Consider the following 26,834-nt stretch of genomic DNA (forward strand, 5'->3'; position numbering starts at 1 on the left):
ATAGATAGGTGGAAATGAATACATAATTACGTAACACATTTTACTGTGGGCTTTTTTTTTGTTATTCTTACAGCAAACACTAGCAAGAGTGAGCATGTTGTTTTCTGTAAATTACTTTAAACTGTGTATATATTGTACCTGCCGTATACCATAATCACAGTTACATTTCTTGACCAATAGAAAACATGTTGATGTTAAAAACGTGAATATTAGATGAATGATGGAAGCAATGATAAATGTTTTGGCTACAGGTGTGTTGCAGTCGCAGCTGAACTGAATACGAATTCGACCATTTTAAGGTAAATAATCTGATAGCGTAGCTGTCAAGAGAAAGGAAAGGCAGTCTTCTGGTGACATGGCAGGACATTCTGCAAAATTTAATCAGTTAATACCCTTGGACCCACCAACCCCCATACCCCCCCCCCCCCCATCACGTGATTAGTGTGTTGGGAATACAGAGGCACTGCAGGGACCCTCTAGAAACCAAGTGACAGAACCTGTAGCATCATGGTCATGTGCTCATTAAAGTAATAATTATGAAAACATGTATAGCTTTAACTTGAAGACCATGTTTAAGGCTTGGATTATGCACAAAGTTCTATCCAGAATTGCAGTATAATTGACAGAAATATGGCCCATTTGGAAAGTATTAATTTAGTCGAGCGAGACCTCAGGCAGATCATATTTTGTGTAATAACATACATGGACAAGCTAATTAACATTCAACTCTTTTAATTACAGGCATAACGTGTGATGGGTCCTGCCACAGAACAAAACTATCTACCTCAAAGGAGCGTCATGCAGGGAAGATGAAAAAGTCAAGCAAGACGCACTACTTCAGTAAGTCCGAAAAAGGAAGTTTATTTCACATAAAATGGTGGAGTCACCAGTAGCAACAGAACCAGTGCTAAACTGGCTATTTCATAGTAGTTCTGTGGCACTACCAAAGCAAAACAAAATACAAAATGTAAACTTAAACCACATTTTACTACTTATACTTTTAAGACCTAAAAAGATGTAACATCAACACATTATAGTGCTGATGTGGAGATTTACTCCCTAAGTAATACACAAACGTAATAGATTACGTTTTCCTTTAGGACTACGAGTGCTTTTGGTAGTGCGGCAGCAGTGCTATCGAAACCAAAAGAACAATGACCAGCACTCTGGGAATAAACTGACACGGACCGATGAGGGTTCAGTAAACATGATACGATGGGTTCAGCAGTCGCATTTGGAACGTTTGTAGAGCACCTAACCTGCACACTTCGACACAATTTGCTTTATGTATAGAAAAAAACAAAACAAAATAAAAGTCAAACAAACAAAGAGCAGAATTGTTGTTATGGTGAAGGGATCAGAAATTGGTAAGTAGAATTGCTTAACTTATAATATCTGTCGAGTAGTAATGTGCCATGATTTTGGCAAATCTGCTCAGATTATCCTGAACCTGGGACCCTGACCAAAATGTTCTCTATTGCCTTGGTCATTCAGATCTATGACCTCTCAGTGAAATCATCAAACGTTTGGAAAAGTACTGGATAAGTCAGTGCTGATGTAGCACAGAGGACTCACTCTCCCCTGTCTCACTACCAATTCTGTCTGTCTCTCCTGATATGTCTCGACCCTCTTGTTTCTTTTTGTCTCACACACTCCAGCTGAAAATCCTCAGCATGAAATCACGCAGTTCATCTCACCGGACAGGTCTTCCTCGAGGGATCCAACCGACCGGCACACAGTTCGACCCAACAGGTCGGCCGCCACATTCTCCATCTCATCCAGGCTCATATGACATGCGGTGGCGATCTCACGTTTTGTGAAGTCCACGAATTTCGGGTCTTTGGCATAAAGTCCTAATCCCTCAGAGATTAGGATCTAATGAAATATTGGGAGGATAAGAAAATGTAAAAAAAATCAGCAGAGAATTAGCAGAAAAAGATTTTTACAAAGTTCAATGTTGTGTGTCCTGCCTCTCCTCCTGTCAAATATGTTCAATGGAGTTGTGCCAGGAGTTTCAAAAAAAGGTTTAAAAATACTTCTGTAGAAGTTGAAGTATCAACTCAATCTTTATACTCAATTAAAAGTGTACAAGTACTGCTTTCAAAACTACTTAAAGTATAAAAGTAAAAGTAACGTAAGGGGAAAAAATCCATTAAGGACAAAAGCTTAGGTGGCACCACAGGGATCTATAGTGCACTAGCCCACCTCCCAAAAACCCCATTCTTCTAAAAGCCATAATGACTATAATGTTATATTAAAATGGTAATGTTGAAAAATGGGCACATATGCCCATCGAAAATGAATGTACTTGAGTACAAGAGTCGGTTGGTCATCCTGGCTACCAACATCCTCACTGGTGCTTAGTTGGGACACTTCGTCTCTGCCACGGACATCTTTATACTAAGATACATAAGTCTGCTATGTCCTCTCTGGAGTGTGACGTGACGTGTGCAGGTGAGATGGATCATGTACAAACTAGTATGGTGTCTGTATATTTTATGTTTATACTTCTCATCCAACCACAATCAAATTCACTCTATCCGGATTGCGCGATTAGTCAGGATAGGATTTTTTTAAACGATGACATGCCGGAATGAAAACAAGTCGAAATGAAATAGCATTAACGAGGCAATCTTTTAAATGTAAGTAGAAAGTACAGATAATGGTGTGAAAATGTAAGGAGTTGAAGTAAAAAGTCAGCAGAAAAATAATTACTCCACTAAAGTATAAATAACCAAAATTTCTACTTAAGTAAGGCAACGAAGTATTTGTACTTCGTTACTTGACACTTCTGCTTAAGAGATCCTAACTTGTGTGTGTAATAATTTCTGATGTGGCGTAATAATTTCCGACGCGTACTAGACCTTCGTTAGCTGAGAGTGTACCGACCTACCGACTCCACTAAGCTGTCGGCACTTCCTGTCTCTAGGTAGCCAGCCCCACGCTGTGTTGGCAGAGTCAGGCTGCGGAACTGCCGCCACTGCTGGGCCGGGGGGGGTCCCCGCGGGCCTGTCAGCCAGCCGGATCGGGCAGAGTCCGGCAGGCTGGTGCTGGGGTCTCCATCTTCCCACAGGGCCTGCCCGGCCCCTGCCTCCTCCACCATGACGACGGGGGTGTAGAGCAGGCGGGTCCGTTGCGCTGCCTGGTTGTTCGCCCACGATGCCGACGATGCAGAAGACCCGCTGCTGCGCCTGGAGTCGTAATTGGTCTGCATGTGAATGAAAGGGGGCGGGGCTAACATTAACGGCATTGTACTTTAGGGCTGGGATGATATATTGTAATACATTGCGATATAATCAGTGCAGTCAAGATTATTGCGAAAATCGTCAATATCACCATCAGTGGGATCAGACTTATCACACAGTGTCATTGCAATTTCTTTTTACTGACATGATACCAGAAAAACACACAAAGTGAACTTTTAGATGAAGTGTTACCCATCCTCTTGCTCTGCTGGGGGGTGAGTTCTGGTGGTAGGTGCCGGGAGTGGGCGTGTCATCCACACTGTCCTGTCTCCTCAAACACTGAATCGTAAAATGTGGCTTCCGGCCTAACACAGGTTTAAGAAGGGTCAAATGGGATTAAGTAGCATCTAATTGCAACGGGTGAATTTGTAATGGAACTGCACCATAAAGAAGTGAATCCCATCTTCACCTGCGGGAGTAGGTGGAAGGCAGCGACGTCGGGCTGTGTTGCTTTTATCATTTTGCCCGTTGCTACCGTAGCCATTGCTGCTGTAGCCGTTGCTGGAGTAACCGTTCTCAGAGTAAGTGTTGCTTTGGTAACCGTTCACATTAAAGCCATTTGCAAGGTATGCATTCCCACTATAGGCAAGGACGGCACTGCTTTGGTAACCACTGCTGTGAAGATGAACTGGCTGTGCTTGAGTCATGCCCCCACTAGTACAACTGGGGACTGTAGTGGGCGTGGTCTGTGCTGGGGGAGGGGCTTCTGGGTGAGAGTTTCTGTAGAAGCAAGAGTTCATATGTAGTTGTTTAAAGAGGAGATGCAATCTTAACCCATTTCCCTTAACCTTTCTAATTCTATTGAATTAGAAATATTATTACATTATTACATCATATTGTTTATATGGAGCTGAGCAAACATACACTTGAGTTTGGTCTACAATGCACACCTGACTGAGAAAGAGAAAAACATGGAGACAGAGAAAGAGATAGAGAGAGAGAGAGAGAGAGAGAGAGAAGAATCCTGTTATATCATTCAAATGCTGCTAACTGTGTCCTAAAGGTACACTGGAAATAAATGTCAGATATCACAGCTAAAACTATGGTAGTAATTTTATAAAATTAAGTGTGATGTAAATTATGTTACAGCCTGCAGACACACAAAAAGGTGTGTTTAACAGCGATTTCAGATAAAAGGTGAGCTGAGTCACAAATAACAAGAGACAACATTCATATTTTGTTTCTGTTTCTAAGTTCTGTCTCTTCACTACATTTTTGTGACTGGGTTCTGTTCATTATGAGTTGGTCCCACAGATTTCTTCAACTCCAGAAGCTCTCTGAACATTAATATTATTTCTAATTCAAATGGTGCCTTTCTGTGGGTGAATCCATAACCTTCTTCTCATCCTCTCTCTGTATCTTCCTCACATATGTCAGTCTGACTGACAGATATCCCCACCTGTCACATGAAGGCTCGATTTTGATGGCTGGAATCTGTTCTGTCACATTGGCTGGCCCTCCTCTTGCCCCTCCTCCTGTCACTGCCACTCCTCTTGCCCCTCCTCCTGCAACTGCCACTCCTCCTGCCACTGCCCCTCCTCCTGTAACTGCCACTCCTCCTATCACTGCCCCTCCTCCTGTAACTGCCACTCCTCCTATCACTGCCCCTCCTCCTGTAACTGCCACTCCCCCTGTCACTGCCCCTCCTCTTGCCCCTCCTCCTGTCACTGCCCCTCCTCCTGTAACTGCCACACCTCCTGTAACTGCCCCTCTTCCTGTAACTGCCCCTCCTCCTATCACTGCCCCTCCTCCTGTAACTGCCACTCCCCCTGTCACTGCCCCTCCTCTTGCCCCTCCTCCTGTCACTGCCCCTCCTCCTGTAACTGCCACACCTCCTGTAACTGCCCCTCTTCCTGTAACTGCCCCTCCTCCTGTCACTGCCCCTCCTCCTGTAACTGCCCCTCCTCCTGTAACTGCCCCTCTTCCTGTAACTGCCCCTCCTCCTGTCACTGCCACTCCTCCTGTCACTGCCACTCCTCTTGCCCCTCCTCCTGTAACTGCCCCTCCTCCTGTCACTGCCACTCCTCTTGCCCCTCCTCCTGTAACTGCCACTCCTCCTGTAACTGCCACACCTCCTGTAACTGCCCCTCCTCCTGTCACTGCCCCTCCTCCTGTCACTACCCCTCCTCCTGCCCCTCCTACTGTCACTGTCCCTCCTCCTGCCCCTGCTCCTGTCACTGCCCCTCCTCCTGCCCCTGCTCCTGTCACTGCCCCTCCTCCTGTAACTGCTCCTCCTCCTGCCCCTGCTCCTGTCACTGCCCCTCCTCCTGCCCCTGCTCCTGTCACTGCCCCTCCTCCTGTAACTGCTCCTCCTCCTGCCCCTGCTCCTGTCACTGCCCCTCCTCCTGTCACTGCACCTCCTCCTGTCACTACCCCTCCTCCTGTAACTGCCCCTCCTCCTGTCACTGCCCCTCCTCCTGTAACTGCCCCTCCTCCTGTAACTGTCCCTCTTCCTGCCCCTGCTCCTGTCACTACCCCTCCTCCTGTAACTGCCCCTCCTCCTGTAACTGCCCCTCCTCCTGTCACTACCCCTCCTCCTGTAACCGCCCCTCCTCCTGTCACTACCCCTCCTCCTGTAACTGCCCCTCCTCCTGTCACTGCCCCTCCTCCTGTAACTGCTCCTCCTCCTGTCACTACCCCTCCTCCTGCCCCTCCTCCTGTCACTACCCCTCCTCCTGCCCCTCCTCCTGTAACTGCTCCTCCTCCTGTCACTACCCCTCCTCCTGCCCCTCCTCCTGTCACTACCCCTCCTCCTGCCCCTCCTCCTGTAACCGCCCCTCCTCCTGTCACTACCCCTCCTCCTGTAACTGCCCCTCCTCCTGTCACTGCCCCTCCTCCTGTAACTGCTCCTCCTCCTGTCACTACCCCTCCTCCTGCCCCTCCTCCTGTCACTACCCCTCCTCCTGCCCCTCCTCCTGTAACTGCTCCTCCTCCTGTCACTACCCCTCCTCCTGCCCCTCCTCCTGTCACTACCCCTCCTCCTGCCCCTCCTCCTGTAACTGCCCCTCCTCCTTTATCTTCTCTTCCACTGTCACCAGCTCCATCTTGGGTCCCTCCAGGAGCTGCTGGAGTGCTGAGTGACCTAAAACACAAACCGTGGACAGAGTCTCTTTGACCATTAAAAGAGAAAGAAGACTGGAAAATACCAAGATGTATTCTATTTTGTCAAATAAGGCTAAAAGCTTCCTAATTCCATCAAGATTTTACATTTCAGCATTTTAAAGATGTTCAACCTTGAAGGTTTATGGATAAGGAGAACTCTTTAGGATTTTAAAATGAATTAAGTCTTGAATGTCCTTCCCAATCAAGTCTGTCAGAATCCCACTAGTAATGGCAATGCCTGTGAGGGTTGTTTGTGTTTCTCTGACAGCGCTCACTGGGACATATTTCACGAATTTAAATTAATCAGTTGGCTACATTACCATAAGACAAACAGTAAAACTGTCCAATAGCATAAGAGAGCATAAACATTTATTTTGGAACGTCATCAGTCTTGGTCTAGATTTCTGAAAAACTCAATGAACTTGTGGTCTCATTTAAATGGTTATCACTCACCGCTGTGTTTTCATCTTAAAAATGTAAAAAAAATCAAAGTTTAATCCATGTCTGTATATAATGTTCAATCCCACCATGACTCAGTCATGGCCTGGCGGTTAGGGTCGTGGGTTCGATTCCCAGACAAGCCATGACTGAGGTGCCCTTGAGCAAGGCACCTAACCCCAACTGCTCCCCGGGCGCCGGGCTAGGGCTGCCCACTGCTCTGGGTATGTGTGATCCACAGCCCCCTAGTAATCACTTGTGTGTGTGTGTGTGTTCTGACTGCACAGATGGGTTAAAAGCGGAGGACAAATTTCGATTGGGGTGTAAAAATCACAATTGACAAAATATGGCACATTTCATGACCAACATAATGTCAGCATAAAATTGTAAATTATTACAATCACAGATATTCCAGAAACATTTGGTGAGTAATATTTATAGCAGTGAATCCAGACTTTTCATTAACAAATGAAAGACAACCAACAAGTCATTGATTTTGCTGTGTATGTCCAAAATAAATTGAGAGTTCCTTCAAGGGAAAATGACAGAAATGTCAAAAACCTGATGGAGAACTGGGCTCAGCTTTCAAAGAAATGCTTCAAATAATTCTATTCAAAGCAAAGAGTGGCATCTTAGACCTCAGATTTTGTATGTCCTGACTTTGGAAGGTAATTTTAAGTATGCAAAAGCTTGTATTTGCTCATATATTTTCAATAACTTTTGTTTTTAATAACGCAGTGTCCCAGTATCTCTTCAGGCACATCGCTATGCATGCTACTTGGTAATTTTTTGGTCTTAAGTTGCTAAGTTGCCACAGGACCTTTTTTGCAGATCTAGCATTCAGTGCCGAATTAATTCAAGCCAATTCTGCTAATGAATTCAGCATGGAATGGCTTCACTTGTTTAAATCACAGCTGTTAAGATTAGCAGCTAGTTCTGCCTCAAAATGGCTTAAAGCTGTAATGTGCATGTGTCTCTGAGAGAAAATTCTAGCAATATCTGGATAATAAAAGTACTACCCAGCAACACTCCTGTCAGGCAAAATTCACAGCTTAAAAAAATATATCACCCTGAAATTCTAATGTTGCTCAATTTGCATATGGCCCCAGGTCACCTGCAGTTCTCAATAATTACAGGCAACATTAGCTTTTTTTGTGACATATTAATTTAATGTACTGGCAAGCAAAGGAATTTCAGTTAGCGGCATCTATTTTTTCTAAAGCCAGGCTCTAAGCAGACTGCCCAGTTGACCCTTCGGTACCGTGCTTGTCTTGGTCTGGGACCGAGTGCCCTCAGCATGGCGAGTTTGGTCTGACTGGCGGCCCACCTTCTGGGCAGGGTGGACAGCCTCTGAGGCTGCTCCACTACAACTCCATTGTGTGAGAGGGCCAAGCCAGACCCGCTGGCTGTTCTGGGCAGGGGCGTGGCCCCAGGGCTGGACGTGAGGCCATCACTGTAGACGCTGTCCTGCTGGCAGTCAAGGTGAACAGGAAGACTCGTCAAGGAAAGAGATGGGCAATACTACGATATGTCAGATAATCATGATACTATTATAGTGATATTGATTAGACATATGAAATTTAGCTATTTATTGTGCATTTAAGGATAGATTTTGAAAAAATATTAGTTTTGTTTGTTATGGCTGGTTAAACCAATGCAGTGAAAGTCACCATGAAGAACTCCTCCTCGTCTATGATGTCACCCTCAAACCACTCCTCATGGCCCTCTTCCATTGCCATGGCGAGTCGCATCTCTGGGGCCAGGTCCTGCAGGGTCCGCAGCCCGTCCTGGGCCAACAGCAAAGCGGGCGTTACAGGGGGTGGGCATTACACGGGGAGGGTGTTACTGGGGGCGGGCGTTACAGGGGGAGGTTGTTACAGGAGGCAGACGTTACACGGGGAGGGTGTTACAGGGGGCAGGTTGTTACAGGGGGAGGGTGTTACAGGAGGCAGACATTACACGGGGAGGGTGTTACAGGGAGCGGGTGTTACAGGGGGAGGGTGTTACAGGAGGCAGACATTACACGGGGAGGGTGTTACAGGGGGCGGGTGTTACAGGGGGAGGGTGTTACAGGAGGCAGACATTACACGGGGAGGGTGTTACAGGGGGCAGGTTGTTACAGGGGGAGGGTGTTACAGGAGGCAGACATTACACGGGGAGGGTGTTACAGGGGGCGGGTGTTACAGGGGGAGGGTGTTACAGGAGGCAGACATTACACGGGGAGGGTGTTACAGGGGGAGGGTGTTACAGGAGGCAGACATTACACGGGGAGGGTGTTACAGGGGGAGAGTGTTACAGGAGGCAGACGTTACACGAGTAGGGTGTTACAGTCTCATGACAGTGGACTAGCCTGGTCTGTCACACAGGTATAGGCTGTATTACTGCATGAACAAGTGACATCATGGCTGTATTACTGCATGATAAACACCTCCGGAGGCCACGCTAGCACACACACGTGTCTGTGCACCTGAAGAGAAGCTGATTTGTCCTTGCCCTTCTTCTTCTTCTCCTTCATCTTCCTCTTGCGGTACTTCTTGAAGTAATCTTGGATGAGGAAGCTGGCGTAGAACTTCCCTGCTGTAATCTCATTTCCTAGAAAAGTAAAAGTGATTACAAAACACAGCCGGGTGTGTCTGTGGTAAAATATTTTATAGATAAAATGAGCTCATAGGAGGAAATCACTCAACACCACATACTCCCACAGAATGTGATTTTGTGTCCACACACAAGGGAGCGTGGTGAAGTTACCGAACTGGTACATAGTGTGTTATACTGTTTGGTACCTGCAGGGGGCGGTATAACCTCATCTAAGAGCTTCGGTTTGGTGCGCTTCCAGATCTTCTTAATAATGGCTCTCAGCTCTTCATTTTCTTGATCAATTGGTCCTAAGAGGAAAAAAGAAGAAGAAAAAGCCAAAGAAACAATGAAGTAGTTTATATGTCGACTAGGTCATGTCACGGATGCTCTACTTTAACGTTTAATGTGTTAGATTCTGAGTTTGTCAGATATGAGAAATTTCTGTAATTTCTGTAATGTTTAATTGTTGTGTGTATGTACCATTTGTTTGTGTGAGTATGGGTATGTATGTGTGTGTATGGGTATATGTATATGTGCGCGCATGTGTGTGTGTGCATGTGTTTATATATATGTTTATATGTTTATATGTGTGTGTGTGCATGTGTATATGTGTGTGTGTGTGTGTGTGTGTGTGTGTGTGTGTGTGTGTGTGTGTGTGTGTGTGTGCACTTACCTTCAGTTTTAATCTTGAGCGAAGACCTGACGAGAGCAAACAAGGTAGCGTTGAAGGATACCATCCCGTCAGCACGGAGGGGCATGTTCATAACAACCAGCCTCTGCACAAATTATGGGATGGAGAGAGAGAAAAAAAGAGAGAGGGAGTGATAAGAAAGGAGGGAGGGAGGAAAGAGAGGTTTTAATGGGATTGCTGTACCAGATTGCCTCAGCTGAGATTTAGACAGTGTTGACTCAGGGCATTAGCTGGGTTCTGGCTGTCTCTGGCAACCCTAACTCTAGTACACACGCACATCCTCATTACTCCACCTCATGCAGTAATGCTTACTAGGTCTATTGGAAGGTGAAGACATTACTATTATCCTAGACATGCTATTTTATAGATATAAAGTAAGCATATTATTTTCTACTTATTAATATTTTTATCTCATTTATTTCACCAATGTTGGTTTTCTCCCACTCGCTAATTAACTCTCCCTCTATCACACGATGCCACCAAGCCTGAAGGATGAAAGCTAACACATGCTTCCTCTAACGCAGGGGAGGCCTTCCACTGCACTGTCACTGCACTGTTCCCAACTGCCACTGCGCTGTTCCCAACTGCCACTGCGCTGTTCCCAACTGCCACTGCACTGTTCCCAACTGCCACTGCGCTGTTCCCAACTGCCACTGCGCTGTTCCCAACTGCCACTGCGCTGTTCCCAACTGCCACTGCGCTGTTTCCATCTGCCACTGCACTGTTCCCAACTGCCACTGCGCTGTTCCCAACTGCCACTGTGCTGTTCCCAACTGCCACTGCGCTGTTTCCATCTGCCACTGCACTGTTCCCAACTGCTACTGCACTGTTCCCAACTGCTACTGCACTGTTCCCAACTGCCACTAACTGTTCCCAACTGCCACTGCACTGTACCCAACTGCCACTAACTGTTCCCAACTGCCACTGGACTGTTCCCAACTGCCACTAACTGTTCCCAACTGCCACTGCGCTGTTTCCATCTGCCACTGCACTGTTCCCAACTGCCACTAACTGTTCCCAACTGCCACTAACTGTTCCCAACTGCCACTGCGCTGTTTCCATCTGCCACTACACTGTTCCCAACTGCCACTGCACTGTTCCCAACTGCCACTGCGCTGTTCCCAACTGCCACTGTGCTGTTTCCAACTGCCACTACACTGTTACCAACTGCCACTACACTGTTCCCATCTACCACTGCACTGTTCCCAACTGCCACTGCACTGTTCCCATCTACCACTGCACTGTTCCCAACTGCCACTGCACTGTTCGCTGCTCCTAACTTCTTGGCAATGTCCTCTGTAGCAGTTGTGATAGTTTGGTAGTTAAGTATTATATAGCATTGTGTTCAGGTAGATGTTTCTTACCCTACAGGCGACCCGGTGAGGACAAAGTTTGCCAAAACCCAACGGCGGCTGAATTCTGCGTAACATGGTCACCACATCCAGATGCTTGATTCTTCCTCTGCAGCCGGAAATCCGAGCAAAACAATCATGCCTTTAAACACCCTTATATTTTAGAAGAAATCGAATTACTTTCATATAATTTTGTCATACTGTTTCTGTGGTTAAATTATTTGGCTTGCAAACACCAACTCCCATGAACTGTTCGGGAGTAATGTTAGTTTTCCGTGGACGACGTGGACAAGGTTCCTCTTACGTGGCCTCGGGGTCGTAATCAGACCAGACTCTCTTGAACTCATCGAGATGGTGTGTGCCTAGCACTGTCCAGTCTCTGGTCAGATACTCAAAGTTGTCCATGATTACAGCAATGAACAAGTTTATTATCTGAGGAGGCAAAGAAGTAGGAATTCATTTAATAACATAAGTAAATAATTTTCCCTTTATTTAACTAATTACTTAACTATAACTGTAATATTAGTATTAGTTCACCGTCTCTGTTACTTTTTCTTCCTCATCTATCATCTCTTTCCATATGTCTCTCCCCCCCCCCCCCCTCTCTCTCTCTCCCTCTCTCTCTCTCTCTCTCTCTCTCTCTCTCTCTCTCTCTCTCCCTGTCTCTCTCTCCTGGTCTCTCTCTCTCTCTCTCCCTGTCTCTCTCTCTTTCTCTCCCTGTCTCTCTCTCTTTCTCTCCCTCTCTCTCCTTCTCTCTCTCTCTCTCTCTCTCTCTCTCTCTCTCCCTGTCTCTCTCTCCTGGTCTCTCTCTCTCTCTCCCTGTCTCTCTCTCTTTCTCTCCCTCTCTCTCTCTCTCTCTCTCTCTCTCTCTCTCTCTCTCTCTCTCTCTCTCTCTCTCTCTCTCACCAGGAAGGCACAGAGAGCGAAGAAGCTGATGAAGTAGAGGTAGGCCAGGTTGCTGCCACAGCTGTACTCCTCCCCCAGCTCCAGGTCTGCGTCGGGGTCACAGTGCCGTCCTGGCAGTGCGGCCAGCATGATCTCCTGCCACTGCTCTCCTGTGGCACATCTTAACAAACATCAACAGCGTTCGCACACTCAAACTCATCACACACCAAATCAGACTTTCCACTTTCAGCAGAAGCACGTCCTCCGACCTGAAGAGTAACAGTACAGCCATGAAGAAGGTCTGGAAGTTGTTGTTGCGATTGAGCTCCGTGTTGTCGTCTATGGCAATCTTCCCAAACGTCTGGCGTCGATGCAAAAGGAACAGCGAGGTAAGGCTCGTGTGGGCCCCATACACCAGCTTTGTGTGTGTGTGTGTGTTTGTGTGTGTGTGTGTGTGTGTGTGAATGTGTGCTAAAAATATAAGAATCCAGCACTCCATGGCAGGGGGTGATGAACAGAAGGGACGGGTGCAGGGACGACGGTGGAGCGAGCACCAACACACCTGCATCCCAATGACGCCGTAGATGAAGAAGATCATAGCGATGAGAAGACCGACGTAAGGCAAGGCCTGAGGGAGGAGAGAACATAGAGGCACAACTGCAACGACCCAACATCTAAATACATCTCCACGCCCATCCGCATCCCGCACGTTTGCCATGTTGAAGCGGCGGGCCGCATTGGAGTGCACGTAAAACACGAGACACACCTGTAAGGATTTTACAAAGGTCCAAAGAAGGGTGCGTATGCCCTCCCCTTTACTGAGCAGCTTGACCAATCGCATGACTCGGAAGAGGCGGAAGAACGTGATGGACACTTTGGCGTTCTCCCCGTCCCCCTTCCCCTGTGAGAGGCGGAGCATAAGGAGACACAGATGGAGTGGACATAAATAAATGGATAGAGAAATTTAACAACCAGGCAAACCGGAAGAATGTCTATTCACTCATTCATTATTTTCTACAGAAGTACATTAATGTGGACTATATGTAATAACTACTTTGCTGAAAATAGACACAGAAATCCCCGTGATATGCTCTCTGGAGGATGAGGAATATGTTCTATATATATATATGAAGCCTGGATGGTAATGGAGGTCTCACGCTGCAGTGCCTGCTGTCTCGTGACATACGCTCACCTCTCCGTGGCTTCCTCCACCCTGAGAGCAACAGCAGGTTCCATCCAGAGATGGAGGGCAGAGAAGGAGAGGGATAAGGATGGAGCAGAACATAGCAGAATGCAGATAACCTCCCGGTGTGTGTGTGTGTGTGTGTGTGTGTGTGTGTGTGTGTGTGTGTGTGTGTGTGTGTGTGTGTGTGTGTATGTGTGTGTGTGTGTGTGTGTGTGTGTGTGTTAGGTACTGCATTTGTTTTGGCAATAGCAGGAAAGATACTCACACTAAACTCTGCGATCATGATGTCCACCAAACTCCCAACCACTATCAGAGCATCAAAGGAATTCCAGGCATCTATAAAATAGTGCTGCAACACAGATATATATATATATATATATATATATATATATATATATATATATATATATATATATATATATATATATATATATATATATATACATACCCATACACACACAGACACACACACACACACACACACACACACACACACACACACACACACACATATATATACAAGATTATGTACTTTCAACAATCGATGTTGTTGACCATTAAGCAAGTATAATGTGACAGAAGACCCAGGACGTCTTACGTATGGCCGCAGAGCGAGCAGCTTGATGATCATCTCGACGGTGAAGAGCATCGTGAAGATCATGTTCAGAATGTCCATCACAGAGTTAAAGAGCTTGGACTGCTCATGGTGCTGTTCAAGACAAAGTATATGTGTGTGAAGGATATGATAGACCAGAGTGTGTGTGTGTGTGTGTGTGTGTGTGTGTGTGTGTGTGTGTGTGTGTGTGTGTGAGTGTGTGTATGCCGTATTTTTTATTTATTTTTTGATTTTTTTTGTCAATTGTGATTTTTACACCGCAATCAAAACTTGTCCTCCACTTTTAACCCATCTGTGCAGTCAGAACACACACACACTAGTGATTACTAGGGGGCTGTGGATCACACGTGCCCAGAGCGGTGGGCAGCCCCAGCCCGGCACCCGGGGAGCAGTTGGGGTTAGGTGCCTTGCTCAAGGGCACCTCAGTCATGACCTTAGGTCTGGGAATCAAACCCACGACCCTCCGGTCACAAGACCAGCTCCCTACCACCAGGCCATGACTGCCCCACTGTGTGTGTGTGTGTGTGTGTGTGTGTGTGTGTGTGTGTGTGTGTGTGTGTGTGTGTGTGTGTGTGTGTGTGTGTGTGTGTGTGTGTGTGTGTGTGTGTGTGTGTGTGTGTGTGTGTGTGTGTGTGTGTGTGTGTGTGTGCGGGCGTGCGTGTGTTACACACCTGTACAGCCAGTGTGAGTGTGTTCATCAGAATGAGAAGAAACATGATGTATTCAAACTTGGAGGAGTTGATGATCTTCCAGAACTTCAGCTGCGAGGGGTTTTTGGGTATGTAGATCTTTATAGGCTGCGCTTTTAGAGCGTAATACACACACTGTCTCTGGCAACGAGAAAACAGTAAAACCCCTCGGACATGTCCTAACAGTTCCAGGACACAAACTACTCTACAGAAGTCACATCAAGGCAGTCAAACGTAGGCTGTAATGTGTGTTGTAATGGTGCGCGCGCTTTGTGTACGCAGGGCGCCATCTTGGTCAGTTTCCCCACTGTAAGGTTAGCCGGATTCTCGTAACACTGACTTGGTTTTTGTTCAGCTCACAGTTCTTGAACTCCGCCTCCCCTTGCTCGCGGAAGGTGATGATGACGAAGCCCACGAATATGTTCATCATGAAGAAGGCGATGATGATGATGTAGACGATGAAGAAGATGGAGATCTCCACACGATGGTTGTATATGGGGCCTCTGTTCTGAGCGTTGGCATCGATGGCTTTATACAAAATTCTGTGGACGAGGATGTTTGCTTAATGACCTCAAACTAAGGCGATGCAATAAATCTTCCCCCAATGCATCCAGCGTGCATCACAAAGCACCGTGCACAAAAACTTAAAGATTTTTCCATCTTGCTTATGCCACAGGTTTTTCTTTTTCATATTTAAATTACTTTAATTAATTTATTTACATATTTAGATATGGATTAGAGTGCTATTGAATATTCAACAAATATGCGATGTGTCGACAACATGAGGACACTCACTGAGGCCAGCCTTCAAAGGTGGAGACGGTGAAGAGAGCCAGCATGCCCATCAGCACGTTGTCGAAGTTAAAGTCGCTGTTCACCCACATCCTCTCCTTCACGATGGGATGGTTCATGTCTCCGTCCTTATACACCACGAACGTGCCCCTGCATGACATGTAACGGCAGTTACGAGCAGGAGAGCCACACACACACACACACACACACACACACACAGACGCACGCACGTACTTGCACTCCTCCGGCGTGTGCTTGGCCTCGTCGGTGCATCTGTAGAAACGGCCCTGGAGGGGGACAGAGAACACGTGGGGGTGGGACGCGCTGGAGGTCAACGGCGTTTGGACGCGTTCGGCTCGGAGGACTCGGAGAGCCGAGCAACGTGCACTTACCTTGAAGAGCTGCACCCCAATGCAGGCAAACATGAACTGCAGGAGTGTGGTGACGATGAGGATGTTGCCGATGGTGCGGATGGCCACAAACACACACTGGATCACGCTCTGGAGACGAGATACCAGCATTTAGGAAGCTCAGAACCCAGTGATTCTGGATGTACTGAGCGCATACCTCATGATGATAACGTCGGAGAACACTGAAAGAAGGAGATGAGGAGGAATTGAGACGGGAGCTCTACCTTCAGTCCTTTGGCTCGGTTGATGGCTCGCAGCGGTCTGAGCACACGCAGCACCCTCAGAATCTTCACAACGGAGATGGCACTTGAACTTCAGGAACACCGCAACAGGGTGACCATACGGGACAGTGGACACAGGGTGAAACAGGTGATGGTTGGTTGGATAGAGAATGCATGGATGGATGGATGGATGGATAGATGGATGGATGAGTGGATGAATAGGCAGATAAATAGATGTGTAGCACTTACTTCAGAAAAAAGGAGGTGAGAGATACACTGACGACCAGCAGATCCAGAAGGTTGAAGGCGTTTCTGCAGAAGGAGCCTTGATGAAGAAACGCTCCATAAACAGTCATCTACCGTCAGACATGCACAAACACACAACACTACTGTTAAAACACAATCACTGCATCTTTGTTCTTCTAAAAGCCACAAAAAGCCACATTGTGGGCATCCCTGTTAAATATGTACCAACACGGTCATGCAAATGAAACCTGGAGTAATGACAGTGTTACCAGACACACACGTTTTACCTTCAGTATGATCTCGATGGTGAAGACAGTGGTGAAGACATAATCAGCATATCCCAGCATCTACCGTCAGGTGGTATGACAGGCATAGAGAGGAGGACAATAACTGCTGTTATTTAAATACATCCAGACCATCCAATAGATCAGGGCAAAATGAGGTATGGAAATCAATGACACTATGGAATTATACATCTCTCTAATAAACCCCTGAAGTGGAGAATGAAAATGTCAGAGTTCCCCACGACTCTTACTGGAGTCCAATAAGACTTCCTGTACTTAAAACACGTTTATGGGCGTCTCAGTCTTGAGTTGTACAAGCTCCGGCTAACTTACAACATTCCGGACAGAATGTGTTTTGATGGGGTCCTCAGCAGCTAGTGAGCAGCTACTGAGGATGATGAAGAGGAGGATGAAGTTGGTGAAGTAATGATGATAAATGAGGTTGTGACAGGCAACCCGGAGACTGGATGGACATAGAACGGATACAAGGTGAGGTCAGTGATTTGACAATCTCTCATCATTTCTACACCTACTGGAGCGTTCAACATTTTAAGCCCAGATCAATTACCAGTTTTTTTTTCCAAGGATGAAGAAGGAGCTGCCATCAGGAATGGGAATGATTTTCTCCTTTGGTTGAAAACTTTCCACTTTTATTGGTACAGCACCTTAGAAGTGCAAATGTGAGCTTTAATTAGTGTGAATCATATCATGAATCAAACAAATCGCGTTGTGTGTGCCTAAACTCATCATGTATCAACGGATTTCATTTCATGCAGCAATGGATGAATATGGTAATGCATAATAATGTTATGGATACATACAGTAATGATATGCTTTAGCACACAATACCTCTATAATGCATAGCATATGTATGTATATGCGTATCGAAACACTAATTTAAATGTTGATTTTACATTTATGTCCTTTACACATTATCATACATTACAGAAAGGCAGTTCTACCAAATCAAAGGTCTTCCACTTCATAGCTGAAAAACACATGCTATATGCTATAATATTCTGTCCCAAGCAAAATGTAAATTTAAAAAATGTGTAAAAAATGTGACAGTTTCAATCATCACTTCATTTAATTTTCTTATTTTTATACCATTTTAAATGATGGGAGGAGTTACAGTCCTGACACACACAGGCCCCGCCCTTCTTCTCACCAAGTCCTGTCCATGTCCTAGTTGTTTAAATTGTTTGCTGTCCTATCGATATTGCTGTCTCATGTGTGTTTGGTTTGAGCTCTTTGGGCACTTTTGATGCCTTTTTATGTTTAAAAAGCTGTATAGTTAAATTTTTTATTCAAACATTGTTGCACCAGTAGCGAACATTGACCAATAAACCTGGGCCCGCACCCCAACAAAAAAAAATTGTTTCCTTTCCTAAATAACTGCAATAAAAAAAAAAACTGAGACGACAGTACAACTTTGGAAATGCAATAAACAGTAATATCTGTACTAGATAACTTCTTAAGCAAAATAAGGTTCCAACAAAATAAGGTTCACAGCTCCGTGTTCCTCGGGAGCGGAATATGTAAACAAAGTGCACGAGGGCATAATTCAAAGGCTAGCGGTGGTACGCTAACGACAGCTAGCGTCGCCACAGCGAGCGGAAATTATCATACAGTTAAGCCCGCCCACTAAGAATGAAGATATGATTGGTCAATTTTGCTGTCATTTGAAACTCGTATTATAACTGCCAGGCCCTCTGTAAACGAACAGCGTGCCCACCAATCACCAACATTCTGCGGAGGCATCACAGTCCTGATAGGGGGAGACACAGTCTCCCAGGCTTCCACTTAACCCCTCACCTTCCAACGCAGATTGAATAGACACGGGTGAATAATTTATTTGCTTATATTTCTGTAATTGTTTAGATGTCGATTGTCAAACTGTAAGTAGATTTTAAAAATTGGATAAATTATATATATTTATGTTTTAAGAATATTTTAGGCCCTCTGAGAGGGCGTAGAGGGCCCTGACGGTTCCCCACTGTGTTGTACTATTTTAGGCCCTCTGAGAGGGCGTAGAGGGCCCTGACGGTTCCCCACTGTGTTGTACATATATCAGCTAAATCTATAATGTGAGAATTTAATCTAATTATTTTAGCTGAAGAGTCAGTTTGGCTAACCCTAACCCCAAACTTAGGGTCTGTTATTCAGATTGTCAGTCAGTTTGTCAGTTTGCTGACCTAGCTAGCCCTAGCTAGCTGGCTAACGTCACTACCTGGGAATTTGAGGTAAATGACTCAGACACCAAACAAAAAACATTAGCATATAGAGATTCACGGAAGATCGCTGCCATTCAGAAAGCCAAGCAAGACAGGATTCACCTTCGAGCCCCTCGATAACTCTCAACTCTTCACTCTCCTCCCAGTCATCACCGTCATTCTGGAGAAAGAGAGTGTAGAATCAAAGAGCAATAAAACCGTAATGATGAGAACGATGAGAGATGAAGAGAGAACAGAATGAGAGGCCCATGAGACGAGCGAGCACAATGAGATGGACAGAGGGGGGATTAACGTGATGATGAACACGAGAAATAGAGGACAGGCAATGACTAAAAATGCTGACATGTAGTAGCTCATGGCGACAGCTGAGAGAAAGAGAGACAGACAGGTACAGTAAAAGAACCAGAGAATTAAGAGGTCTCACTCCATTATCGTCATCCTCCCTGTTGTCATCCTCCCAATCCTCTTCCTCCTGTTTGACCTCTCTTCAAAACAAACCGACAGGAGGAACTTAAACACGCCTTATTGTAAGCCAAAGATATCATGTTTGGATATTATAATTCTGAAAAACTGTTCAAATGGAAGGTACACATTGGATGACATCAAGCAAGTGGTTCTTGGGGCCTGAAGCCCAGTGTTTCAGTGCAGTTTGGACACAGGCAAGGCGTTACTCGTATTGACCGTGATGTGGATTCTCACTTGGAAGAGCCCTTACTCTTTTATCTTCTTGCCATTTCCTGCCAGGTTATCCACAGCAATAGCCAAGAAGACATTCAGCAGGATGTCTGGACAGGAGCGCATGTCAAGGGCACAGACACACACACACACACACACACACACACACGTGCGCGCACACACAAGCCAGACGGTTCCGACTGGTCGCGTAAATCCTTGACGGAGACAACAGTGCATGGAAAAGGATACAGTTACCACAGACGAAGAGAATAACAAAGTAGATGCAGACGATCATGTTGGGGAAAACAGGCCCGCCGTAAGCCATGATGCCGTCGTACATGACCGAGTTCCAGTCCTCGCCAGTCAGAATCTGCAGCGAAACATTCCCTCAATCCACCGCATTAACAGCTATTCAAATACATGTTGACCTCCTTAAAGGAATACAGCAGTGTTCTTCAACCTAGTCTGTATATTTCAAATATATAGCATATGATCACAACGGATAATGATTAAGACATGGCAGTTGTTGAGAGATCTGTTGTAATTAATCAAAGGTCACCCGTGTGGTAGACAGATTATTGTAATCTTTTACTGTATTCATGGTTACTGCACAAAATATCAATGCAGCATTACTGTTGAGGAAGTGATTAGATCATGGCTACATGTCATGAGACCACATGGTTGTATTGGCTGAATCGGACAGCGGCTAAGGTGGTGACCCCTGATCCCTGACCCCCGACCCCTGATCCCCGGCACTTGACGCACTCACCTGGAAGCAGGTGAGCAGGGCAGAGGGGAAGGTGTCGAAGGTGCTCCTCTTCATCTGCGTCTCGTCGAAGTTGAACTTGCCACCGAACAGCTGCATGCCCAGCAGGGCGAAGATGATGAGGAAGAGGAAGAGCAGAAGAAGCAGCGAGCAAATGGCCTTCATGGAGTTCAGCAGAGAGCCAACCAGATCGGACAGAGCAGCCCAGTGCCTGAGACCGAGAGAGAATGGGTGGGATGCTGGGATACAGGTGGGATGCTGGGATACAGGTGGGATGCTGGGATACGCTTAAGGACGATTCAGTCCGAAATCACACATTAACATTTTCAGAACATTTTCAGAACTTCACCTTGCAGTTTGTTCAATTGACATGGAAACTACTGACACATCCAAGAGGCCACACAGTTTGTGCAGGGTTAATTCACGTTAACCACGTGTTTCCCTTTTACCCGAACTACTCCTTCCGGAATGGGAAGGACGAGCCGATGGCGGCCGCGTGGGCCTGGGCGGCGGGTCGCCGGCTCACCGCGTGACTTTGAAGATGCGGAGCAGGCGGACGCAGCGCAGCACGGAGATGCCGATGGGCGGGACCACGTCCAGCTCCACCAGCACCGTCTCCAGGATCCCGCCGCACACCACGAAGCAGTCGAAGCGGTTGAACAGGGCTATGAAGTAGATCTGGAAGCCGAAGCTGTACATCTTCATCAGCATCTCCAGCGTGAACAAGGCCAGAAGAACCTTGTTGGCCCGTTCTGAGACGGAGAACAATAAACAGGGGCGTGTTTAGGGGGCTGGAGGCAAGTTCCGCCAAGTTCCGACAATCGCGCTGGTCTGCGCGCAGGTGCTTTGCGAGCATTGGGAGTCGCACGCTCACCCTGGATGTCCGTGAGCCACTGAGGTTGGCCATCGTGCTCGGAGGCACTCGCCGCCGTGTTGAGGAAGACGAGCAGCAGCACCAGCCAGTAGAAGTTGGTGGACTTCACAGCCACCCGGCAGTTCTTCCTGATGACCAGGTTCAGGTGGTAGAGCTGCTCGCTGCACACAAAGCAAAGATGCTGTGCCAAAGTGCAGAGACCAGACGCAGCCCAGACGTAGTCCAGACGCAGTACAGACGCGGTCCAGACGCGGCCCAGACGCAGCCCAGATGCAACCATACAAGACACAGAAGATGAAAGATAGATGCTGAACTTACCAGAAACTTATAGTCATCAGCTTGGCCCTGGGAGGAAACAAAATTTGATTAGTCAAAATGAGACTTCAGATCTTCAGTAGCACAGCAGAAAAAGCAATAAAGTTATAATAATGTACGAAAGGATGTATAAAATAATAAGATTATTGTGAAATATTACTGTATAGAGTCGCAACAGCCGTTGTCGTCATCCAGAAAAGCTTCAAACTCTGAGTCCGAATCTGATTCTGTAAAATGAGCCCCTGTAAATATCACAGTCCAAAATGAGGACGGGGCCCTGCACTAGAGGAGGAACAGGGAAGTCTCACACGATACCTCCATCTTCACTGTGCTTATACCAGCCATACTTCTTCATCATCTTCTTCTTCGCCACCACAGCGCCTTCAGACCAACGGTGTAGTTAGTGAGGTGAGGACTATCTGTGGCCCTGTGAGTGTGTGTGTGTGTGTGCGTGTCTGGAGACTCAACGTTTATTGCCGTCTTCGTCCGTGACCTCGGCCTCGATGAGCCAGTCCATGTACCCAACCATGTCCTCCTCCATCTGCTGTTTCTCCTGAGCCTTCTGGAGTTCACCACGACACACAGCCTTCTCTCTCTCCTTAGAGAACTCTCTGACCACACACACACACACACACACACACACCCATAGCCACGCAAACATGCTGTTTATTACAATTCACCTAGAAAAATCCCTCTCCCTGAAGAGATTGAATTACTCCACATTACTCCCCATTACTCCACATTAAAGCAGAGGTGAAGTTCGCTGCAGGTTCTCACCCGCTCAACACACCCAACACGAGGTTCAGGACGAAGAAGGAGCCAAAGAGCACCAGAGACACGAAGTAAATCCAGGGCAGCTCGAAGCCGATGGCGTCGTTCATCTGGAGCGATGACGAACGACACAAGGTTTGAGAGAGGACGAGAGTGAAAACGAAACGGTACAGGAAAAAGACTGCAGACTGGAGAAGAGGAGGTGAAGAAAAGCAGGAGCGAGGACAAACGAGGGAGGGAGGTGAGGAGAGACAGAGGGGGAGGAGAGAGAACGATCATATACCCAGTACAAAACGTCAGTCCACCCCTCCATGGTGATGCACTGAAACACGGTGAGCATAGCGAAGAAAATGTTGTCGAAGTTGGTGATGCCGCCGTTCGGACCTTCCCAGCCACCTCTGCACGCCGTATCGTTGCCGGCGCACGCTCGGCCGCTCCCCGCAAAGGCACACGGCGTCGGGTCGTCCTCCACGAACAGGTCTGGCACGGTGGGGATACAAAAGCCCATGCTGAACAGCCTACAGAGAAGGTGTGTGCTAAAGCTAAACGTACACGTCTCACTGCCTCAGAGCGGACAATCGAAATATTATCACGTATATTAGAATAACAATAAACGTGCATGAACTATATAATTACGATTATATTCATTTGTATTATTGTTATTCAGTCCAAGAGGTGGCGTTGAAGTTTTCAAATGCATAACATTTTTGGAACATTTTCTTTTTTTATTTATTTATTCTTAGAACACACTCATTCATTCTGGAATGTAAAACATGATGCAGGTGAGCACATGTGTGTTTAAGACTTGCTTATTTGTGCTTAAGCATGTATATGGACTCATCGTGTGTGTGTGTGTATTACTTGTCCCAACATAGTAGCATGTCTTGTGCATCCGGCCAATGAATAGCTCCAAGCCAATGATGGCATAAATAATAATGACAAACATGACCAGAAGACCAATGTGGAGGAGAGGGACCATGGCCTTCATAATGGAGTTCAGCACAATCTGTAGACCTACACACACAATTGACATATAGCTATTAATATGAGCATTACGACAGACAGAACAAAACCTCTTAAAGCCACGCAGTTGTGCTTCGACAACCAAATACACACTTATACACACATGTACACATGTGCCCACGCACACTTCAACGCACTGTAATGCTGTTAACTGGAGTAAGAGAGAAAGGGGCCCTTAGGGGGTGGCGTTAGCTAAGAGCACTTGGGTAGTAATACAGGAAACTAGTGTGGGCACTGCACCCAACTCAACTCAACTCACAAACATGCAAAAACACCCTGTGTCTTAAAGGTATAGTGCACGTTTGGATAGATGGATGGATGAATGGATGGATGGATGGGTGGATGGATGGACACATAGATAGATAGATACTTACTGGGTACACCAGAGACAAGGCGCAGAGGCCTGAGGACTCTGAATGCTCGGAGGGCTTTGACATCCAGACCGCCTGGTTTTCCTGATGCGTGATGTGCATTGCCGGTTTTGGGTTCACCCATCTCTGCTACCACACTGAACAGTCTGTTCACACACACACACACACACACACACACACACACACACACACACACACACACACACAAATAACCTCTTTATCCTTCACCATTTCCCATCCCTTGACGAGGGCAGAGGGCATGGCCACAAACCCGACGATGACGATGATGAAGTCGAGCAGGTTCCAGCCGCTGCGGATGTAGGCGCTGGGGTGCATGACCAGGCCGTAGGCCAGGATCTTCGTGAAGGTCTCGACGGTGAAAATGATCAGAAAAATGTACTCCACTTGTTCCTGAGAGGAACGGGAGAGGATGAAGACATGGACACGTTAAAACGTGGAGAGGGGAGGAGGGGAGGGTGAAGGTCACGTGATAGGTCACGTGAGATTACTGGAATACCCCAATGGAAAACCTTTTATTAATCACAGATAAAATCTGAAGTATTAATTAAACAATTAGCCTTTGTAGATGTAACAGCGAGAGATACTAGAGTGTGGTCATACCATGGTTTGTTCTCATAATTTACCTCACACACACACACACACACACACACACACACACACACACTTTCATTCTTTCACCCTTTCTCTACAGCTCTTAGACTGAGTTCATTATCCTGCTACCCTGCTGGCCCTGTTGATTAGAGGCTAGCGTTTAAAGGCTGAGGGGAACTTTTAGCAAGCCATCATCTTTATCCAAGGCTGATTAAATATGGCCTAATGACCTTCTAGGCCTTCATCATTAACGGGTGTTAAATATTTAGAATTTTCAATGAAATAAATTATTTCAAACACAAAGCAACAACTGAAGGTGTAATTCACATTTGTTCCTTCTATAAATGGCAAAATGTTTTATCACAGAACCCTGACAGGATGTTGTCAGGTAGGACAGCTCTCTGATCCTGGTAGACATGTATTAGAGATCTTTTCTACAACACCATTACTGTGCTTCACAGGCCTGTGGGGGTCTAACCTACAGACCAGACATCAGTAGGTGCACTCAGCGCATGGGACTGCTTTGGACGTCAGTCTAGACAGTCTACAGGGGGTGTGTGTGAGTCAACTCTGCTAACGTGATCACAATGATTTAACAGTGTTAAATTAATGATGCATTTTAAACTGAAAACATCTGATAGTCCATTGAGGCACTGATAGTCGATCTGCTACATAGTAGACCTACTTTAATTATAGCCACACACAGCAGATACGGAGCCTGATGGAGCACCAGCACTTAACTTTGGTACTTGCCGACAGATCAAGTTCCACCAGTCAATGGCAACTTACCAGATTGTGATTAGTGGCATTAGAATCGTCTTCGGGAAACGGTCTAGACACGCCGAGTGCAACGCAGTTAGCAAAGATAGCCAGCAAAATGAAAATATCGAAGGGCTTAAAGAATGAGGTTAAGGGTCAAACAGTTACAGACGATAGCAAAGTGAGGACTCAAACCCACACTCACACTCGCACTCACACTCACACCCACACTCACACTCACACTCGCACTCACACCCACACTCACACCCACACCCACACTCACACCCTCACTCACACCCACACTCACACCCTCACTCACACTCACACCCTCACTCACACTCACACCCACACTCACACCCTCACTCACACCCACACCCTCACTCACACCCACACTCACACCCTCACTCACACCCACACTCACACCCACACCCACACCCACACTCACACCCACACTCACACCATCACACCCACACTCACACCCACACTCACACCATCACACCCACACTCACACCCACACTCACACCCACACTCACACCCTCACTCACACCCACACCCTCACTCACACCCACACTCACACCCACACTCACACCCTCACTCACACCCACACCCTCACTCACACCCACACTCACACCCACACTCACACCCTCACTCACACCCACACCCTCACTCACACCCCTCACTCACACTCTCACTCACACACACACTCACACCCACACTCACACCCTCACTCACTCCCACACCCACACCCTCACTCACACCCACACTCACACGCACACTCACACCCCTCACTCACACCCACACTCACACGCACACTCACACCCCTCACTCACACCCTCACTCACACTCACTCTCACCCACACCCATACTCACACTCACACCCACACTCACACCCTCACTCACACGCACACTCACACCCCTCACTCACACCCACACTCACACCCACACTCACACCCTCACTCACACCCACACTCACACCCTCACTCACACCCTCACTCACACCCACACTCACACCCTCACTCACACTCACTCACACCCACACTCACACCCTCACTCACACCCTCACTCACACCCACACTCACACCCTCACTCACACCCACACTCACACTCACACCCTCACTCACACCCACACTCACACCCACACCCACACCCACACTCACACCCTCACTCACACCCTCACTCACACCCTCACTCACACCCACACTCACACCCTCACTCACACCCCCTCATTCGTGTGTAAAGCAGGATATTTCCACTCCACCAGGGCGAGGGCGGCCATGCGGATGGGGTTGCTGAGCGTGAGGCAGCACAGGGCCCGCGGGGCTCGCAGCTTGGACTTGTTGGCCTGCACCTGCTTCTTGGAGCCTCCAGCCCTCCTGCGGGTGGCGCCAGAGCTCGTCGAGGTCATCGTGTCCGCCCTCTGTAGGTCCGCCATGGCCCCAGCAGGTCCTGCTGCAAGGCCCTCTGGGAAGCAGAGGCCGAACATGACGGGCTCGCCATGCTCGTTTGCCGTTTATTACGAACACCTGCTTTAAGGGAACGGTTCTGACCTACAGCTGCACCTACAGCCCGTCTGCTGGTACACATTTTGCATCAAGGCTGCGGCCAGCTCTTCCAGACCACAGGACTGTTCGCCGCACACTTGTGCATGTCAACAGGTCTCGGATCAGGAGTGGCACGGGCGTGTGAAAAGAAACCCAGCA

General features: G+C 47.1%; 1 protein-coding gene across 1 annotated transcript; it reads right to left on the reverse strand.

Moving 5' to 3' along the window:
• Nucleotides 1-750: 750 nt before the first annotated feature.
• Nucleotides 751-26,584, reverse strand: cacna1fa (calcium channel, voltage-dependent, L type, alpha 1F subunit a). Its single transcript, XM_076991505.1, has 48 exons — nucleotides 26,375-26,584; nucleotides 25,165-25,269; nucleotides 24,035-24,174; nucleotides 23,767-23,909; nucleotides 23,231-23,383; nucleotides 22,653-22,849; nucleotides 22,376-22,479; nucleotides 22,067-22,209; nucleotides 21,914-21,979; nucleotides 21,759-21,825; nucleotides 21,602-21,628; nucleotides 21,284-21,444; nucleotides 20,936-21,161; nucleotides 20,413-20,620; nucleotides 19,893-20,013; nucleotides 19,684-19,753; nucleotides 19,393-19,453; nucleotides 19,071-19,128; nucleotides 17,303-17,399; nucleotides 17,068-17,197; nucleotides 16,738-16,797; nucleotides 16,454-16,560; nucleotides 16,208-16,295; nucleotides 15,966-16,073; nucleotides 15,808-15,860; nucleotides 15,577-15,723; nucleotides 15,122-15,323; nucleotides 14,764-14,922; nucleotides 14,075-14,185; nucleotides 13,742-13,825; nucleotides 13,483-13,503; nucleotides 13,057-13,191; nucleotides 12,853-12,918; nucleotides 12,560-12,651; nucleotides 12,312-12,471; nucleotides 11,710-11,837; nucleotides 11,418-11,514; nucleotides 10,036-10,138; nucleotides 9,569-9,670; nucleotides 9,253-9,377; nucleotides 8,456-8,572; nucleotides 8,047-8,255; nucleotides 6,275-6,327; nucleotides 4,645-4,858; nucleotides 3,655-3,965; nucleotides 3,438-3,550; nucleotides 2,894-3,208; nucleotides 751-1,875 (listed from the first exon to the last, which is right to left on the reverse strand). The coding sequence occupies exons 1-48, from the start codon at nucleotides 26,564-26,566 to the stop codon at nucleotides 1,669-1,671; spliced, it is 6,156 nt and encodes a 2,051-aa protein (XP_076847620.1). The 5' UTR covers nucleotides 26,567-26,584; the 3' UTR covers nucleotides 751-1,668.
• Nucleotides 26,585-26,834: the final 250 nt, after the last annotated feature.

Source organism: Brachyhypopomus gauderio, unplaced genomic scaffold (assembly GCF_052324685.1).
Source record: "Brachyhypopomus gauderio isolate BG-103 unplaced genomic scaffold, BGAUD_0.2 sc83, whole genome shotgun sequence".
Lineage (NCBI taxonomy): Eukaryota > Metazoa > Chordata > Actinopteri > Gymnotiformes > Hypopomidae > Brachyhypopomus > Brachyhypopomus gauderio.

What these genes read in the sequence shown, in the direction of transcription:
- cacna1fa (XM_076991505.1), bottom strand. Translation starts at nt 26,566, where the DNA reads ATGGCGGACCTACAGAGGGCGGACACGATGACCTCGACGAGCTCTGGC. An exon ending in TCATGATCGCAGAGTTTAGT is followed by an intron (nt 13,504 to 13,741) that starts GTGAGTATCTTT and finishes TGTTGCTCTCAG; the next exon opens with GGTGGAGGAAGCCACGGAGA. An exon ending in CCTTCCACCTACTCCCGCAG is followed by an intron (nt 3,551 to 3,654) that starts GTGAAGATGGGA and finishes AACCTGTGTTAG; the next exon opens with GCCGGAAGCCACATTTTACG.